This window comes from Ochotona curzoniae, unplaced genomic scaffold (genome assembly GCF_017591425.1).
Source record: "Ochotona curzoniae isolate NIBS_2020 unplaced genomic scaffold, NIBS_Ocur_1.0 scaffold_4701, whole genome shotgun sequence".
Classification (NCBI taxonomy): domain Eukaryota; kingdom Metazoa; phylum Chordata; class Mammalia; order Lagomorpha; family Ochotonidae; genus Ochotona; species Ochotona curzoniae.
The window spans coordinates 9178853-9198018 of NW_024467122.1; the positions used below are offsets into that span (position 1 = coordinate 9178853).

General features: G+C 47.9%; 1 protein-coding gene across 1 annotated transcript; it reads left to right on the plus strand.

Annotated features, from left to right (window-relative positions):
- The first annotated feature begins 340 nt into the window (after positions 1–340).
- Positions 341–14952, plus strand: MPHOSPH10 (M-phase phosphoprotein 10). Its single transcript, XM_040969364.1, has 11 exons — positions 341–533; positions 1523–2255; positions 2777–2934; positions 4379–4544; positions 7366–7507; positions 8500–8567; positions 9945–10082; positions 10787–10897; positions 13276–13383; positions 14169–14399; positions 14715–14952. Exons 1-11 carry the CDS (start codon positions 445–447, stop codon positions 14862–14864), a joined length of 2094 nt encoding a protein of 697 aa, XP_040825298.1. The 5' UTR covers positions 341–444; the 3' UTR covers positions 14865–14952.
- Positions 14953–19166: the final 4214 nt, after the last annotated feature.

Genomic DNA, 19166 nt, shown 5'->3' on the forward strand with positions numbered 1-19166 from the left:
GAGGCGTTGGGGGCGGAGCCACCCGGCAGGGGCGGGGCCACCCGGTAGGGGCGGGGCCATCCGGCTGGGGCAGGGACAGAGGCGTTGGGGGCGGAGCCACCCGGCTGGGGCGGGGACAGAGGCGTTGGGGGCGGGGTCCCCCAACAGGGCTAGGAGCCTGCCTCGTTGAGGAGACCCATTGCTTCTAAAGCAGAAACGTAAACCACGACGCGTGGCCCCTTGCCACGAGGTCCGGAGAAAGTTCCAAGGGAGCAGACTTGCGACCATCTTCGGTTTCCCGCCCCGCCTTCCAGAGCAAGTGCGAACTCTGCCATTGGCTCAGGGAACTTGTGTGCGGCGGAACCTTCGGCTCTGCTCCGGCTTGCGCGAGGCACGGGTTTCCCGCGCGGCTTCCGGGTAGGTCCTGTTCGGGTCCCACACGCGGCGCCGCGCCGGGACTTGGCCATGTCTCCGCGGGCCTGGCGGCGGCGGCTCCTGCAACGGTGTCTGCAGCAGGTCAACGAGGCCACTCGGCGGCCGGAGAGCTTCCTCACGTAAGTGCATGGGGCCCCCGGAGAACTCGAGCGGAGCGGAGGGACAGTGTGGGTCAGTTTGTACTCAGCCCTAGCGTGTCCGGGGCGCCGTCGGGCGTGGATCTTCAGTTGTGCGGCGTTGGTCTCAAACCCAGCTAGCTTGCTAGAGTCCAGAGGCCTCTTTGAGGCTGGCCACACACCTGTCGCGGTTGCACTCCTCCCGTGGGCCCCAGAAGCACCCCGTGCTCCCCTGTGCTGGTGCTCCCCCCATGTGCCCAGGAGCACCCCGTGCTCCCCTGTGCTGGTGCTCCCCCCATGTGCCCAGGAGCACCCCGTGCTCCCCTGTGCTGGTGCTCCCCCCATGTGCCCAGGAGCACCCCGTGCTCCCCTGTGCTGGTGCTCCCCCCATGTGCCCAGGAGCACCCCGCGCTCCCCTGTCCTGGTGCTCCCCCCATGTGCCCAGGAGCACCCCGCGCTCCCCTGTCCTGGTGCTCCCCCCATGTGCCCAGGAGCACCCCGTGCTCCCCTGTCCTGGTGCTCCCCCCATGTGCCCAGGAGCACCCCGTGCTCCCCTGTCCTGGTGCTTCATTGAAAGAGAATGGACTGGCACCCGCCCTGACCACCCTGTTCCCTCAGCATCTGGGGTGCGCTGGGGCCCAAGCAGGACCCTCACCACTACCTTCCTGGGTTCTGGCCTCCTGCATCTCACAAATGGTGCTGGGCGACCTGCCCCTAGGCTGTGTGTGGAGGGGAGCTTCATTTTTTTTTTTTTTTTTTTTTTTTACCTCTATATTCTACACCTCATTCTGTCTCAGTTTATTGTCACTTCCACAACTGCTCCTCCCAACCCGGAGGGATGCTGCGCTGGTGGTGGCCCGGATCCGTACCTAAAATTGACATGCATTCAAATTAGATTGTGCCCAAGAGTTTTCTTTATTTTTCTTCTAAGAGTACTACAAAACAACTGCCTGTATTTCTAGCTTTCATTTAATTATGTCTTCCGTCAATAGGACTCAGGATGAACTGGCATCCAGCTTTATTTCTTTAACGAAAGTACTCTACGACTTCAATAAGGTGTTAGAGAAGGGGAGAATCGATGGCAGTCCTTTGCAGAAACTCGGGGTAAGCAATTTCGACGACGAGCAAATCTGGCAACAGCTGGAGCTGCAGAATGAGCCGGTCCTCCAGTACTTCCACGATGCTGTCGGTGAGTTGGCAGAAGATGAGGACATCAGCCTCTTGCCAGAGCGTGGAGACCAGGAGCGCGAGGAGGAGGAGGAGGAGGAAGGCTCGGACATGGAAGTTGGGGCTGGAGGCCAAGAGGAGGCCGAGCCAGATTCCGAGGAGGAGGAAATGTCCGGCCTGGGCGCTGGCGGTTCTGAAGGAGAGGAGGATGTGCAGGACTCAGGCAGAAGTGACCGGAAAAGCCCCGCGTTCAGCGATGAGGATTCGGATCTGGACTTTGATATCGGCAAGCTGGAGCGGCAGAGCAGGGTGCCGCCCAGCAGGCTGGCACCACAGAGCAAGGGGCCGAGCCAGGCGCCCGGGAAGCCACGAGAGAAGTCCGTAGTGGACGATAAGTTCTTCAAACTGTCCGAAATGGAGACTTTTCTAGAAAACATGGAAAAACAAGAACAGCAGAATGACAAGGAAAATGACGAGGAGGAAGATGATATTGACCTTTTTGAAGATATAGATTCTGACGAAGATGAGGGAGGGCTGTTTGGAAATCAGAAACCGAAGGTAAACTTCTGGGACGGGAGAGGGGCCGGCTTCCTCGTCAGCTCGGCTATTGTTTTTCCTTGGAAGAGCTTTAAACCACCTCAAAACCCTTCTGGGCACAAGTGAAATATTTTGTTTAGTTGAGAAAAAAAAGTTAAGCTGGAGTCATCCTGCCCTAGCGCGACACTTTCTTGTGATATAGCTTCAGATTCATAATCACCCTTCAGAAACACTCAGGGCTTTTCTTCATTTCACAAAGCACTGAGCGGAAAGGAAGGCGTTCGGAGCCTTAGGCAGGAGTGTTCGGAAGTGACCGTGCATAGACGTGTACAGACCCGGCCTCCGGCCTCGGTCTCGCTGCTTACATCAGGTTTGTTATAGTCTGGACCTGATGGCTTTTAGGAAAGCGGTACTGCCCGTTAAATCACTGTTCTTGCTTTGAAGCATCCACATGAGCAAACTGTACAACATGCATACACTTGCATGCGTGTCTTAATGTGTTCTTTCAGTAAGTGATTTTTTAAAAAAAATCTGTATTTTAGTCAGCTAAAAGTTCCAGAAACCTGAAATACAAGGATTTCTTTGATCCGGTTGAAAGTGATGAAGAGGCAGCGAGTACCGAGGGTGAGGAGCTGGATTCCAACGGAGACGAGGAAGAAACTGCTGAGGAGGACGCGGCAGAAGGAAGCATTTCTGATACGTGAGTATTTCGACTTACTCTTGAACTGGTAAACAGGAATTGCCCCTTTTTGCATGTGACATACATACATTAGGCCAGCTAAGATCAAATACAATCTCTAATATTAGGTGGTCTCGAGATAGCCAGAACAAAATCTAAAGTTGAAGGATATAATGAGAACTATAATATCATTGGCAGGAGCAGCTAAACGTATTACAGGGAGCTTTGAATTTTCTTTTGCCAATAACTACTTTTGGGGGGGGGGAGTGGGGAAGCAGATTTACGGACAGGAGAGACAGAAAGATTTTCCATCCATGGGTTTACTCCACAAGTGGCTGTAACGCCCAGAGCTGAGCCAGCCTTCAGCCAGGAGTCTTTCCTGGATCTCCCATGCGAGTGCAGGGTCCCAAGGCGTTGGGCAGTCCTTTCCTGCTTTCCCAGGCCACTGACAGGATGCTGGATGGGATGTGGAACAGCTGGCACACAAACCAGTGCCCATATGGGATCCTGGCTCTTGCAAGGCGAGGATTTAGCTATAGCCATCAAACTGGGCCCTTCCTTGTAACAAGAAGTTTGTTTTATATGCTGACATATAATTTATTTCTATGTATTTAGACACCTTTTCTTTTTTTCTTTTAAGATTTATTTATGTATTTAGAAGAGTTACTGAGAAAAAGATCTTCCCTCCACTGGTTCATTCCCCAGATGGCTGCGGTAGCCACTGCAGGGCTAGACCAAAGTCAGGAGCTTCATTGGGGCCTCTCACATGGATCGCGTGGGCCCAGATAATTGAGCCAATTTCCACTGCTTTCCCCAGCCATCAGGGGAGCTTGACTGAAAGTGAAGCAGCCGGCCTGGCATGATAGTGTAGTGGTTAAGGTCCTCGCCTTGAACGTGCTGGGATCCCTTATGGGCGCCGGTTCTAATCCCAGCGGCCCCGCTTCCCATCCAGCTCCCTGCCTGTGACCTGGGAAAGCAGTTGAGGACGGCCCAACGCCTTGGGACCCTGCACGCGCATGGGAGACCTGTAAGAGGCTCCTGACTTCAGATTGGCTCGGTTCTAGCCATTGTGGCCGTTTGGGGAGAGATCTCTGTCTCTCCTCTCTGTATATCTGCCTTCCCAATAAAAAAATAAATCTTTGAAAAAAAAAAAAAAAAAAACAAGTGAAGCAGCCAGGAAATGAACCATTGCCCATGGCTGATGCTGGCATTGAAATTGTCAGTTTTGCCCACTATACCACAATGCCAGCCCTATTTTATTTCTTATATAGTTTATATAGCATTCATTTCACTTAAGTAAATCTGTTCTTTGATAACAGTCTTTGGAAGTTCTGAATATTTTGTTGCTTTACACATAGCTGAATACAATACTGAAAAAAAAATTTGGGGTGGGGGAGACATTTGTTATTGGGACTTGTTTTCCTAAGAGAAAATGTATTTTCATATTTTTTTTTTGGTGTTGCAGAGATGAAGATAATGACCTTGAAAGTGAAGACAGTAAACAAAAACAAATTTCAAAGAAAGTGACATTTGCTTTGCCAGATGATGAGGAGACTGAAGATGCAGATGTTCTAAATATAAAAAAGGATTCAGAGGAAGTTAAATCCTCTTTTGAGAAAAGACAGGAGAAGGTAACTTTTTCTAAGTGTGACATTACTGAAATTCACAGAGAACTAAGCAACATACCTGTTTTTCTTGTTGGAGCTATTAACCATCCTTTAAAACGAAAACTTTGCTGCTGCTGTCTAACGCGTATTGACTATCCGTGCCTTGTGAAAAGTTTCACTTACAAAAGCCCATTTCCCAGCCCCAGGCTGTCAGCTGGGTACACCTGTGTTGGGCCTGGGTCCCCCTTCCTGGGGCAGGTCTCTCCTCCGCTGTGGTGGCTCCTCCACAGGGTGTTGCCTGGGTCTGTAAGATCCCCGTGCCGCACAGCTTGAGCTGTGTTGTAAATGGTTTGCTTTTAACATGGTTCTGTTTATCTGAGAGGTGCAGACCCTGAACTCCCTTGTGTTTGTACATTCCCAAAATGTTGACTGCTGGGCCAGGACTGGGAGTCAGAAACTCAATTCAGATCTCCCCGTGGGTGACAGGAGCCCAGTGACCTAAGCCATCGCTGCCACTTCCCTGGGTTTAACAGCAGCAGGAACCGAACGCAAGCACTGCAGAATGGGATGCTGGTGCCTTTATTACCAGGCTGAATGCTTGCTTCTCGCCGGATAGCTCTTATCTGCTGGTTTGCTCCCCAAATGCCCCCTGTAGGGCCTGGGGACTACTGAAGGTAGAAGCCATGGCCAGATCTCCCACTCGGGTGACAGAAATCTAGCTACTTGAGGTGTCAGCATCGCCTTCCACAAACCCCCTGGGCAGAGGAAGCTGGGACCAGGAACTGGAGCAGGGAGTCAGACCCAGCATCTTTCCTGCCAGGTTAAGTGCCCTCTCCTTGAATTGTAGCTGGAACTATCAAGGACGCCTTCCTGAGTTCATGAAAACATCATTTCTTACAAATGAAGTATCACTCAGTTTTAATAGTTGTAGTCTGGTTCCAGTAATTTGGCTCTGTCACCTTCAAATTACATCGCACAATTTGAAAATGAGAATAGGCAGCTAATATAAAGTACTAGGGTTGTCAGAGAATTATTTACCTAATAGAATTTGAATTAAGTCAGCGATTGTCCTAGTGTGGAAAGTCTGAATAAGCTTTGCTAAAAGAAAAGAAACGTCTCATGGCTGACTGCTTTCCTGCATCCTACCGGAAGAGAAAAGAAGCACTTGGCTTGATTGTGGGATTACTCAGGCTTTGAAGAAATAGATAAGTTAATGTTAAATCATTTCCCACAAGAATAAAGTTAACTGTCCTGCTTATTGTAAAATGAAAAAGCATTAAAGTACACACACACACGTGCACACAGTCTTATGAGTAGTGAGCAAAAATCCCAAATAGCACAGTAATGTTTTGCAAAAAAAAAAAAAAAAAAAAAAAGAATCAATTATTGTCTTAATTCGTTGTTAAAAAATCTAACTTGTAGTTCAGAAATATTAAGAAGCCAGGTCATATGATCGCCTTTGAACAGTTCAGTGTTTGCTGAGAGCCATTGTCCATTCCTAATTTGTTCGTTCATTGCTGGAGCAGTACAGGCACATCTACCAATAGTTGCCATCCCGCTTCATTGTGAATTCCTGGAGACGTTTCTCTAAACTTGGGAATGCCAGAGGGCTTAATGGTGCAGCAGGATGAGCTGCGACCTGGGCCGGACCGGGGCCGGCTGCAGCCTGTATCAGAGTGCCCGTTCTTGTCCCTTTGTATCCCATCCAGCTTCCTGCCAAGGTGCACCCTGGGAAGGCAGTGTATGCTGGGCCAAATCCTGAAGTCGGCCCTGTGTGGCAGATACCTGGATGCAGTTCCAAGCTGCTGGCTTTGGCCTGACCATGCTTTAGCTGCTGCAGGTATTTGAGAAATGAACCAGCAAATGGAATGTCTTCCTCACTGCCTCTGTGCCTTTCAAGTAAAGAAATCTTTTTTTTTTTTTTAGGTTTAGCTTTATTTTTGTTGTTAAGGTGGATTTACAGAGAGGAGAGACAGAAAGATCCTTGAGCTGCTGGTTCACTCCCCAAATGGTTGCAACGGCTGGGGCTAATCTGATCCAATGTCAGATGACAGGAGCTTCTTTTGAGCAGGGTCCCAAGGTTTTGGGCCATTTGCTGCTTTTCCAGGCCACAAGCAGAGAGCTGGATCAGAAGTAGAGCAGCCGGGACCTGATCCAGTGCCCTTTTGGGATGCCAGCTCTTGTAGGCAGAGAATTAGCCAATTGAGCCATTGCACCAGTCCCTCAAATAAATAAATCGTAAAAACTATGTAAGTCTTTACAAAGTGCCCACTATTAGAATAGTTACTATTACTGATGGAATTGTTACTGAACATTGTGTTACAAATATTAGCCAGTGCAACTAAAAGACAAGGTTAAGAGTTAGGACTCTAGGGAAAGCATTAATATTTGTTCAGGATACTGGAAAACTCAAATGGTTACATTCAGAAGCTATTAGTGAAAAATAAGAATTCTGTCAGGTTGCTGAAAAGCTGATATTTTGACCCACTGATGTCATCCTGGTGTCTCAGAAGTTACAGTTAGGTGTGGTCAGGACAGCCAGGCTCCATCGCGGACCAGTCTGTTAACAGGAGCGCAGCTGTCGGAATCGGGAGTGACTTGGGACTAGAGTCTGAGGGGACTTAGTGTAAAAACATGGCATTTCGAATCAGTGGGGAAGGAGCTGACACAGCTCACTAAGCCTCGTGTGATGGCAATAGAGCCATTCTGCCGTAAAAAAAAGGAACAGAACCGCTGTATTTGAGGAATTGTGCATTTCTTGCTTCCATTTTTAAAATATTTATTTGCCTTCCTGCAAGTGTAAGTCCAGTTTTATTTCCTAAATCTAGAACTGTGTCTTTCTTAGATGAATGAAAGGATTGCATCTTTAGAAAAAGAATTGTTGGAAAAAAAGCCTTGGCAACTTCAAGGGGAAGTGACTGCACAGAAACGACCTGAGAACAGCCTGCTGGAGGAGACCCTGCACTTCGACCATGCTGTCCGGATGGGTATGTGCCCACTTTGATCATGCTGTGTGGGTGGCTGTGTGTCCTCTGTCCATGCTGTCTGGGTGGGTGTGTGTCCTCTGTCCATGCTGTCTGGGTGGGTGTGTGTGCCCTCTGTCCATGCTGTCTGGGTGGGTGTGTGCCCTCTGTCCATGCTGTCTGGGTGGGTGTGTGCTGTGTGGGTGGGTGTGTGCCCTCAACCATGCTGTCTGGGTGGGTGTGTGCCTGCACAGCCATCACTCTTGTGCACTCTGGTGTCTCCGGGTCACAGAGTCGGGGGAGGAGAGGAATGTTTCTTTTCCCTAAACCTTTTGTTTTAGAAACTGCTCAGTGTGTAGCAATGTTGGAAACAGAGTGGCCAACAACTGTGTCATCAGCAAGGAACATCTCCCCGTTTGCTTTCTCACGTACCTGAGGGTATATGTGCCCTTTTTTCCCTGAATTTTTTTGAAGTACATTGCTAATGTTGTGACACTTCATTCCTCAATACTGTGTGTGTGATTTGTATGAACTGGGACATGCCCTTGAATAACCACAATGCCATTGAGCTGCCCAAGACATTTAGAAGTGACATACCAAGGATATTGATAATACCTGCTGTTTAGTGTCTAGGCAGATTTCCTGAAGTTCTTTCAGGCTTACACTCTGTTGCTGTTCTATGATTTAATTATGAACTGCTTGTCAGATTTTTGTTGATGTTTGTGTCCTGAAGTCAAAGTGAGTTTCTGTATAATTTTTGTGAAATAGAGAGTGGGAGAGAGGAGAGTCCTCAGGTGCGTGAGATGGAAGTGTTGGCACTCGCTGCCATTACCGGGTGTGCTCTCGTACGTGAGGGGGCATCAGAAGGTTCAGGGCACTGACCCCTTTCCCCACTGTCTGGGCCAGAGGCGTGGGCTGGGCCGAAATCCTGCTCGTCCCACCAAGTTCTTGAGTGTTGTAGATTGTTTGGCTCTTGGTCTGTGTGCTCCGTACATTCATGTTAACATTTCCTTTAGCTCCTGTGATCACGGAGGAAACCACACTTCAACTGGAAGATATCATTAAGCAGAGAATAAGAGATCAGGTCAGTCAGAATGAAATGTAACTGGACTTGCATTTTACTGAAGTTTTTAGAACGAATGTGGGAGTATTTGGGGAGTAGAGATGATGCTGTCTTTATTTGCACTTGACTGTGTTCTTCGTGTTAAAAGCCTTAAGTCAGGGCCAGCACTGTAGCACAGTAAGTTCAGCCCCAGCTCGTGGCACTAGCATCCCGTGTTGCAGTGCTGGCTTCAGCCCCAGCTGCTCCGCTTCCAGTCCAGGTTCCTACTAATGAACCTGGAAGGTAGAAGATAGCTCAAGTGCTTCGACTTCTGCCATCTCTGTAAGAAACCAGGAGTTTTGGGAGTTCCTGGTTCTGTCACACAATTAGGCAGTGAACCAGCAGATGGAAGATCTCCGTTTCTCTCTCTGTATGTTTCTCTGCCCTTCAGATAAATATATATATATAATATGAAATGATGTTCTTATCTTATGTAAAGATATAATATCCTTAAGTCTAGACACAGTATATTTTCAGCTTTTGTTGGGTGAGTTACTGCTTTCTCTGGTAGCTGGGAAATGACTGTTGTGCCTGGAGAGAGGGGAAAGCCAGAAATAGTTGCCAGTCTCCTTCTGCATCTTGCTGACCTGCTGGTTTTGTAAGATGGAGGTAGTGAGGGCTATGGGATGGTGAGCAGTGTCTGAGTTGTTGAGGAGTTGATCTGGTGCTTCAAGATAGGGGTAGTGAGGGCTACGGGGACGGAGAACGGCGTCTGAGTTGTTGAGGAGTTGATCTGGTGCTGTGGGATGGGGGTAATAAGTCCATACTATGGTGTACCTGCAGTGCTGGCATCCCATGTGGCTGCTGCTTGTGATCCAGTTCCCAGCTAATGCCTGTGGGAAGGCAGTGGAGGGTGACTCAAATACTTGAGTTCCTACTCCTGTGCTGGGAACCTGTAAGACGTTCCTGGTTCCTGGCTTCAGATGGCCAATGCAGCCATTTGGGGAGTGACTGTGGAAGGAAGATTCTCTTGTAACTCTGCTTTTCAAATACATAAGTCAGTCTTTCAAAAAGTAAGATTGAAAAGTAAACATGTAGCAGGTATAATAACAGGTTTGCAGGGAAGGTGCTACTTACAGAGTGTCTTGAATTTGGAAATGGAACAAGGTAAATTTGAGTCTTGGTTTTTAAACACACTTGATGCAGGGATGCGGAGTTAAAATTAGTAAGCAGAACAAAGACTGATCTAAAACAAAAACCAGGAAAGGGCACATGAGTAATAGACTCTGCTTTCCCGGCACTTGTTTGTGATTGAACTGGCCATTTCGGAAGGTGCGGATGACTTTGTTGCAGTTTGCACACGATTCTTAGCTGAGGCTGGAGATAAGCTAGTTCATGTTCTTGCCCTTCTGTCTCAAGGCTTGGGATGATGTCATAAGGAAAGAGAAACCCAAAGAAGACGCCTATGAGTATAAAAAGCGCTTAACCTTGGACCACGAGAAGAGCAAGTTGAGCCTGGCTGAGATTTACGAGCAGGAGTACCTCAAGCTCAACCAGGTGAGGGCCTGCTGTGGCAAGGCCGTGTGGCAAGGCCGTGTGGCAAGGCCGTGTGGCAAGGCCGTGCTGACTAACGGGTACACGTGCACAGCTAGGGTTAGTGACTGTTGAAGGCATAAAAGCAAATTTGAGGACTGTCTGCCATTTGCTGCTGTGAATACGACTGTACATACACCTGCTCCAAAGAGAAACCTGTTTCAGTGTCTGCTTTAAATCTTGAGTGTAAGTCTAGGAGTGGAGTTTCTGTGTCAAGTGGTAATTCTGTCACTTTCCATGAAGGCGCCCAGCTCCTCATCATTAGGACTACACTGTTGTATAATCCTACCAGTAACACAAGCTCCGTTTCCTCCGTTTCTTCAACCACGTCTGTTACCTGTCCTTTGGTTCTCTCACATTTGAGGTGTGTTAATGAGAACAGTTTATGTCTCCATAGAAGTAAATACCAAGGGGATGAAGCCGCAAGTTTTAAAATTTAGAGGACACTCAAGGTCATGGTCACTGTGGGTCCTAAAATGTACATCACATTTCTTTGGTGGTTGGTGTCATTGTGGCACCAGTGCTTTTCATGTTGTCGCTGGAATATTTCTTTGTAGTTAAAATGCTGGTGATGAAAATGGGGAATAATCCCTTGGGCTTTCAGTGGTTTTTTCCCTGTGATATATACTAAGCTGCTTAGCCTGATGTCGTTGAACTTATTTCCTAAGCAAAAAGCAGAAGAAGAAGAAAATCCAGAGCACGTAGAGATTCAGAAAATGATGGATTCCCTGTTTCTAAAATTGGATGCTCTGTCCAACTTCCACTTCATCCCTAAACCGGTAAGTATATTAGCAGTCTGTGTGCGGACAGTGGATGGGACCTTGGTGACAGTTTGGCTGGAAGAAAACTGTTGATTGCATTTCATGATGCAAACCTCCGGTGATTGCTTGTCAGTGTAAGGCAGGCCCTGGCCCCCCCCCGCCACCCACCCATCCAGCCTGATCTCCTGTGTTCCCTGGCAGACGCTTGCTCGGCCCTGCCCCAGTCTTCAGTTTCATTTTTGTTGCATGATGGGAATGGAGAATTGCAGCATCCTTACCAGACACTGCACACCTGCTACCTGGCCCCTTACGTGTGGTAACTCTTAGTACCTGCTGCCTGCCATCCTGGCCCCTTACATGCGGTAACTCTTAGTGCATGAGGCACTGAGATGGAAACCATCCCGTTCTCAGGAGAGGAAGCTCGGGCTTGGGCAGTGGGATGGCCCTCGCCGTCCACTTCCTGACACTAACCCGGCCAGGCCCAAGCCTTTCAAGTGCTCTGCTCATCTGTCGGACTGTCATCTAGGCTATTACTTGGCTCAGCACCTGCCTCCTCAGGAGCTTCGTCTCGAGCTTCGTCTCCTGTTCACTACCTTGTCAGCTTTAAGATGGTACTTGGACCATCCTTTCAGTGCTGGCACACCCGGTGCCCTTTGCTTTCTCTTGTATTGTCTGAAATAGAATGTTCTGAGCTAATGCAATTCTAGAAGTCAGAATTCCAAGTTGAATGCTGCCCCATGGTTTAGGTAGTTGCTGCACAAGAAGAGGTGATTACCATGAGCCTTTCTGGTTCGTCGATGGTTAGGTGATCTTCATGACTATTTTAATTACTCAGTGGGCAGTAAGCGTTCACCACCTCATTTTCAAATTGAGCTCAAGTTTACATAAATGCATGTTTTTGGTTTTTTTTGTGTGTGTGTGTTTTCTGTGTGCTTTACGTCTTGCTTTTATCCTCTTCAGAAATACACACTTGGGGCCCAGGCTCCCCACAATTCTGCCTTTTCATATTCAGGTCTGTTTTTGCTCACTCTCTCTGAAGACTGCTTAGCAGTCATGAGCCGTGACTCTGGGCTGTGGGGTGGGACTCAGTGTTCCCAAGAATTGAGCATCGGTCCTGTGGAAGGAGTGATTTCTTCTGAACTCTGACATTCCTGGAGAATTCGGGCTCCTGTACTTTTTTGCTGCTTGCTTTTGTTCTTGAAGTTTCCTGAGGCAAATGTCTTTCTAGTTCCCTGGATTATGGACAGGGTTGTGAAAAGGAGAGTGAGTGGGCTGAGGAGCCAGGGACGTGGTGCCTCACTTTAGCTTTGTCCCCTGCTGGTGAGGAAGCGCCAGGGGTCGTTCTCCCCGAGCCTTGAGCAGAGCACTCCAGGACCGTGAGCAGTGGGAAACCAGTTTTCATTTCTGATTGCTTAGGCAGCTGTTTAAAGCAAACAAACCTGATACAAAAACAGAAAGGCCCACCAGATGGTGTTGTGTTCTGTCCTTTTCCTAATGGGTAAGCTGGACATCAACAGGAGATAGAATTATTTGATGATAATAATTACCTAAGTGATGTGGGGAATAGCTCAGTAACAAAGAACTGGAGTTGTTGAGTGTGGCAGACATGCCGGACAAGTGCAGGAAGCAGCAGAAAACCCTGAAGCTCTCTGGGTCCTAGGGCTTCTGATGGGCTCCTGCTGCCATCCCTGCAGTTAGTTTAGCCCTTGGCTGCCAGCACAGTGAATGTTTTATTAACTTCCTCGGTCAGTGCAAGAGTCGGTTCCAGGACTTCCTCCTCAGATCCCCAAATGCACAGATGGCTAGACCAAGGGGGCTGATACTGCCTGTGACATCCGCACAGGTCATCCAATTATCTCCAGATTACTTCTAACTGCTAGTGCAGTAAGTGCCGTGTACATAGTGACGACTGTATTGTTTAGGGGGTAATGACAAGGAAAAAATCACATGCTCAACACAGGAGGAGTTTTTCTTCCCATTGCTGTTTTCTGTCTGCCATTGGTTGAATCCACAGATGTGGAGTCCCTGGAAATGGAAGGCTGGTTGTATTAGACTCCAAGTTAATAACTTATAGATTTATTTATTTTGAAAGGCAGAGTTACTGAGAAAAGGGGGAAAGCCGACAGAGGGATCTTTCTTCTGCTAGTTCGCTCCTCAGGTGAACAGAACAGCCAGTCCTGGGCCAGGCTAAGGCAGGAGCTTCATCCAGCCTCCCATGTGGGTGACAGGGACCCAGACACTTCTGCTGTCTTCCACCGCTCTTTCCAAGGCCTTTTCAGTGACGCAGATTGGAAGTGGAGCAGCCAGGGGTCAGGCCAACGCTGCGGGATGCCAGCTCTGCAGGCCAAGGTACTGACCCCTGCGTCTGACTGGGTGAACACATTGTCTCTTTCCAGGCTGCACCAGAGATCAAAGTTGTGTCCAACCTGCCGGCCATTACAATGGAGGAAGTGGCCCCAGTGAGTGTTAGCGATGCAGCCCTCCTGGCCCCAGAGGAGATCAAGGTAAGAGGCCCAGGAGGGGACCCTTAAGACCTCTTCACATGTTAATCGGACCTTAGCCAGCAGCCAGTTCTCCATTTATTTCTGAACATTTCGTTGAATCTGTAGTTTCTACTCCAATGTTAATGGAGTAGTTTTTAGGGCTAGTCAAACTAGCAATTTCAGAGTATTCCATATAAGCAGGCATTAATAGCTGCTGACATTAGAATTATTATAAAAGCAGTTTTTAAGTATCCAGGATGAGTTTCTTCTTATTGTCCCGATCTGAATACTAGCAGAGAAGATGTTAGGTTAAACACAAATAGCTCGCACAACAGCAATGCTCTCATATCAATATTTTATTCTTTTATCTGTGTAACACATAGCAGCATAGAATCGGCTTGGAACAGAGCATTTAGATCTTGGGAGAGGTTAGTTGTAAACAAATGTAGGCCAGTGAAGCTGCTGCCTTCCTAGCAGTGCTGATTTCTGCCAGGCCCTGGTCACAAGGCTGGCCCAGCAGCGGGGTCCTGTTCCTTGCTTTGCTGTACCCACCCTTATCAATAGACCATCTGGCAGCTCTAAGGGGCTGACTGCCCTGGCACAGTAGTCTGGCAATGGGAGCTGAACTGTTACTCCAGGGGTCCATTCTGTCAAAGACCAGGACACAGGTGGGAGCAACACTACATCCTGGCCTCCCATGGGGGTTGCACACGGCCACACAGCCCCTGGGCTGCCACTTTTTGCTCCAGTTCCCTGGATGATGCCAGACGAGACTAATTTCCTTGGTGGTGGTGGTTTCCTTGTAGGAGAAAAATAAAGCTGGAGACATAAAAACAGCTGCTGAGAAAACAGCCACAGACAAGAAGCGAGAACGGAGGAAAAAGAAGTTTCAGAAGCGTATGAAACTGAAAGAGAAAGAGAAGCGGAGGAAGCAGCTTGAGAAGAGTGATGGGGACCAAGCGGGGAAATACACCAAGGCCAGAGCTGCTGCGACCGTGAAGCACCTGACCAAAACCGGCAGAGCTGCGCTGCTGAAGGTGAGCACGCGGAGGGGCTGGGCGTGGGACTGTCCCCTGGCCTGGGACACACCGACTCCCAGCCCGTGCTGGGAGGGTGTCCCAACGATGAGCTGGGGCCTGCAGCGATTGTCTCCACTCTTCCCTTAAACTGTAGGGACATAATGACAGTGTAGCATGTACATGGCCCCTCGCTGCACACTAAGGCAGTTCTATAACTTGAGCTCCTTTTCATATTTATGCCTTTACACATTATTGTACTTCCAGTGTTGGCTTTGGCTTTTTTATGTATAAGCACACTTTTATAGCATGAGCATGTCTTGTTTTTAATTGCAGGATGAAGGAAAAGACAAAGCTTTAAAGTCATCTCAAGCATTCTTTTCTAAATTACAAGATCAAGTAAAAATGGAAATCAATGATGCAAAGAAAACAGAAAAGAAAAAGAAAAAAAGACAAGATATTTCTGTTCACAAGTTAAAATTGTAATATATTTTGAAATAATGTAAATAGTAACGTGTAAGCTTTTACGCTTACGTTGCATTGTTCTGTTTTGTAATAAAATGTTTGAAAACTTTGCTTTGCCTGGATGGCGATGGCAGGTGCTTGAGAATTCCACCGTCTACAGAGATCAACTCTGACCTGCTTTGAGGAAGCCCATCTGGTTTGCACTAGGTAGGAGGCCCTAGCTCCTCCGGCCCTTCCTGCCCTAGCTCCTGCCTGAGCTTCCCCTGTTCTCCCTGTGGCATGGGGCCCGAGTAGGCCTGGCCCCTAGGCACACCCATGCTGAGTGAGGGCTGCCCTGCAGGCCGAGATGGGCACAGTGCCAGCCGTCCTCACTGCGCCCTCCCCACTGGAGGCCCTTGCTCTTTGGTATGTATTTTTATCTCCCACTGTTCCAGCATTTCATAGCAGGGTAGTGTTTTCATGTGTGCGGGAAATGATCTTTCATGACCTGAGCAGAAAGCTACGGCCAGCCAGAGGGAACCACTCTAATCAGATGTGGAGGATAGATGTGGCCCATGGGGGATTCTAGAAGCACCTAGAAGTACACTGGCAACTGCAGTCTTCTCTGACCACGAGGTGCTCATTGTTCAACCTTTCCATCAGGCAGAATTGTCTTTTGCATGATAAGATGTCACATTGTGCTGTGGTGGGCACGCGTTGTGCCTCACTCCAGATGGCTCAAGAATGAGAACAAGCTTGTTGGCAAAGCCCTCCTGCCTGCTGCATCTCCAGGGGCCAGCTGCGTGGTCAAGGTGAGCGTTCGTTCGAGGCTTGTATCCTGTGTTGATGTTTGTCCGTGCAGAAGCTGGCTCTGCAGAGGTGCAGCCAGACCATTGGGCTGGACCGAGCACCGCTTATAGCCCCTTTTGCCGTAACGAAATACCTGAGACTCTGTATCTTATAAACAACCGAGTTGATAAACATCTCACGTCAAGTCATGAGAAAGCTCGGTGTCCGGTGAGGGTTTTGCTCCTCACTTCAGCCTGGTTCTCATCCCCTTAGTCTCCTAGCAGTAGACAGGCAAACAGGGGCTTTTCAAAGCTTGCTAGAAATCCTGTTGCCATCCGTAAGGGCTCGCTCTCCTGACCTAGGCACGTGTTTGTACCATCCTGTTGGCCATTAAGTGTTAACATGTGAACTTTGGAGAAGACATTCAGACCATAGCACCAATCCACGAGGCTTTGTATCTTCCCCAAGATTCATTCAAAATGAAGTGCATGAGTGTGCCACTTTGTCACTTCAGTGATGACTTGAATTCCATGGTGGCCCTGGGAGCCGGTTTTTGCTATTCTTTCTGAATTCATGCTCCTTTCCATTCCCTCACTGCTAGCTTCTCTTTCCCTTGATGGTAATTTGTCAGGATCGAGGTGACTGAGTTAGAGTAGGGGTTCACTTTATCTGTCCAAGCACAATTTGTTCTAAGCAGATTTGAAATCACTTGTATCCTCACCTTGTTTCCTGAATGTCTTTATGTCTAGTGGATGTATCAAGCCATTTACTTTTCTGGTGTAACAATTAGATATGTTCCTAGGTTCATGTTCATTTGAAATTCTCAGTTTGCAGCTAGTACTGTTCTGGTTACCAGGGGTAATCTGGGCAAAACAAGAAGTTCCTACGCATGAAATTTGTTCCAGTGGAATATTCACATATAGTATATCTAAATAACAACACAGTAAAACAGTCAATGAAGGGGCTGGCATGATGGCCTAGCAAGCTAATCCTCTACCTGTAGAGTTGGCATCCCATATGGGGGCCAGTTCTAGTCCCAGTTGCTCCACTTCTGATTTAACTCCCTGCTAAAGCATCTGGTAAAACACCAGGGGGCGCTTGGACCCCTGCATCCATGTGGGAGACCCAGAGGAGGCTGCTGGCTCCTGACTTCAGAACTGTTCAGTTCCAGCTGTTGCAGCAATTTGGGGAATGAATCATCAGATAGATGATTCTGTCCTTCTTTCTGTATATTTGCCTTTCAAATGAAAATAAATTTTAAAAAGTCAAAACCACCTTTTTTTCTGTATACACAAAAGCTGCCCTCATATCTAAAGGAACAGGTAACTCCTTCTGACTTGTGTGTTCTGTCATACCTGTGCATTGCTGTTTACTCCGCACATAAGCCCGTGTCCCTAGACAATGTATTGTTTAATTCTGCTAGCGTTTGAGCTTCATGGACAGAAGATGCGGAATGCTCTCCCGTGACTGGCTTGCTGTAGGTTTCCCTCAGATTCCCCTCCCTATGTGAGAAGTGCCACACCCACACCCACCCCGCTGGGGACCAGGAATCTTCCACAGAAAACAATCATGTACTGAAGATGCACAGACTTCCCGGTCACCACTGCCTGAGCGACAGTGTGGCGACTAATGGGACAGTTACACTGTTAGCTGCAGATGATTTAAATAGATGGGAGGATGTGTATCAGTTATATGCAAATATTACATCATTCTGTCTAAGATTTGAGCACCCTCAGATTTTTGGTATCCTTGGGGCCTCCTGGAACCAGTCACCCACAGATAACCAAGAGACAACTAAATGATGGGTAGCTGAAATTCTTTTTTTTTTTTTTTTTTTTTTTAAAGATTTATTTTTATTATTTTTTTCATTGGAAAGGCGGATATACAGAGAGGAGATACAGAGAGGAAGATCTTCCATCCGATGATTCACTCCCCAAGTGAGCGCAACGGGCCGATACTATGCCGATCCGAAGCCAGGAGCCTCTTCCGGGTCTCCCACGCGGGTGCAGGGTCCCAAAGCTTTGGGCCGTCCTCGACTGCTTTCCCAGGCCACAGGCAGGGAGCTGGAAGGGAAGCGGGGCTGCCGGGATTAGAACCGGCGCCCATATGGGATCCCGGGCGTGCAAGGCGAGGACGTTTAACCACTTGCGCCACCGCGCCGGGCCCGGTAGCTGAAATTCTTTAATCTTTTGCAGTTGCCTCGTATTGGATAACCAAGGAACAACTGAATTATGGGTAGTTGAAATCCATTTATCTGCGGCTGCCTCATGAATGAATACAACTTCACCTGTGTTCTTCAAGGCCTCACTTCAAGTTTACAACGTGTTGAATAACATTATTTTGGGAAAACTGTAGAGTACAGGCTCTTGGTTCTGATGTACTGGAGCAGAGTTGCAGGGCTGACTATCAAACAAGGTCATTGGTTTGCCACGTGGTTAAATGCATTTTTCATTTATGTCACTTCTTTGTCAGCATTTGACATTTGCAGACTTTTAAACATACCATGCTGAAGGGTGTAAAAAAATGTGCCTGGGCCAGCATTGTGGCATGGCAAGCCAAGGTGTTGCTCACAGTGCTGGCATCTAGAATAGGGGTGTTTGACAGGCCCTGGCTGCTCTGCTTCTGATCTGACCGACATGGAAGATGCCCCAGGAATTGAGCCCCGGCTGCCATTTGGGCACCCAGGTTGGCATTGCTGGCTCCTCATCTCAGCCTGGCTGCTTGGAGAGTGAGCCAGCAAACAGATCGGTTGGTCGATCTGTTTACTCAACCTTTCCAATCTTTTTTTCACAAAAAGATGAAATTGTTGAGATTGCACATTTATAATCTGTGTATTCAACAGCTTTTTGTTTTGAATTTTTTAAGCCACCAAAAAAATCTGTAAGTTAACAAATGTTTATTTTTTTTCCCTTTCTGAGTAATTTGGGAAGTTAGATAGCTTGGATACATACATACATACATAGTTAAGTCTGCATTTCCCCCAAAATGAGGATGCTTCCTTACAAACAGCATAATGGTCAGTATTAGGAAGTTTGGAGCCAGTGTTGTGATATAGCAGGGAAAGCCACTGCCTGTGATACCAGCATCCCATTTAGACACCAGTCTGAGTGCTGGCTGCTTCATTTCTGATCCAGCTCTCTGCCAATGTGGCCTGGAAAAGCAGTGGAAAATGGCCCAAATCCTTGGGTCCCTATAATCACATAGGAGACCCAGAAAAAACTCTTGACTCCTAGCTCTGCTCCCATCCCTGGCCACTGTGGCCATTTGGGGAGTGAATCAGCACATGGAAGTTTCTGACTCTAACTCTGCCTTTCAAATAATAATAATAATAGTGACACTCTCATCTAGTTCAGAGTCTATTCAGATTGTCCAGTTGTCCATTAGTGTCGTTGGATAGCTCTTTCTTCCCCTTCCCTGATAGTTCCACAGTTGCTCTTCCAATCATGTTAGTCTTTGTTGGAACTAAAATTGAAGTATGCAGGTTGGCTATTTTGTATAATCTGCCTCAAACTTAAGTTTGTACATTTTCTCTCCATTAGATCCGGGTCACTAGTG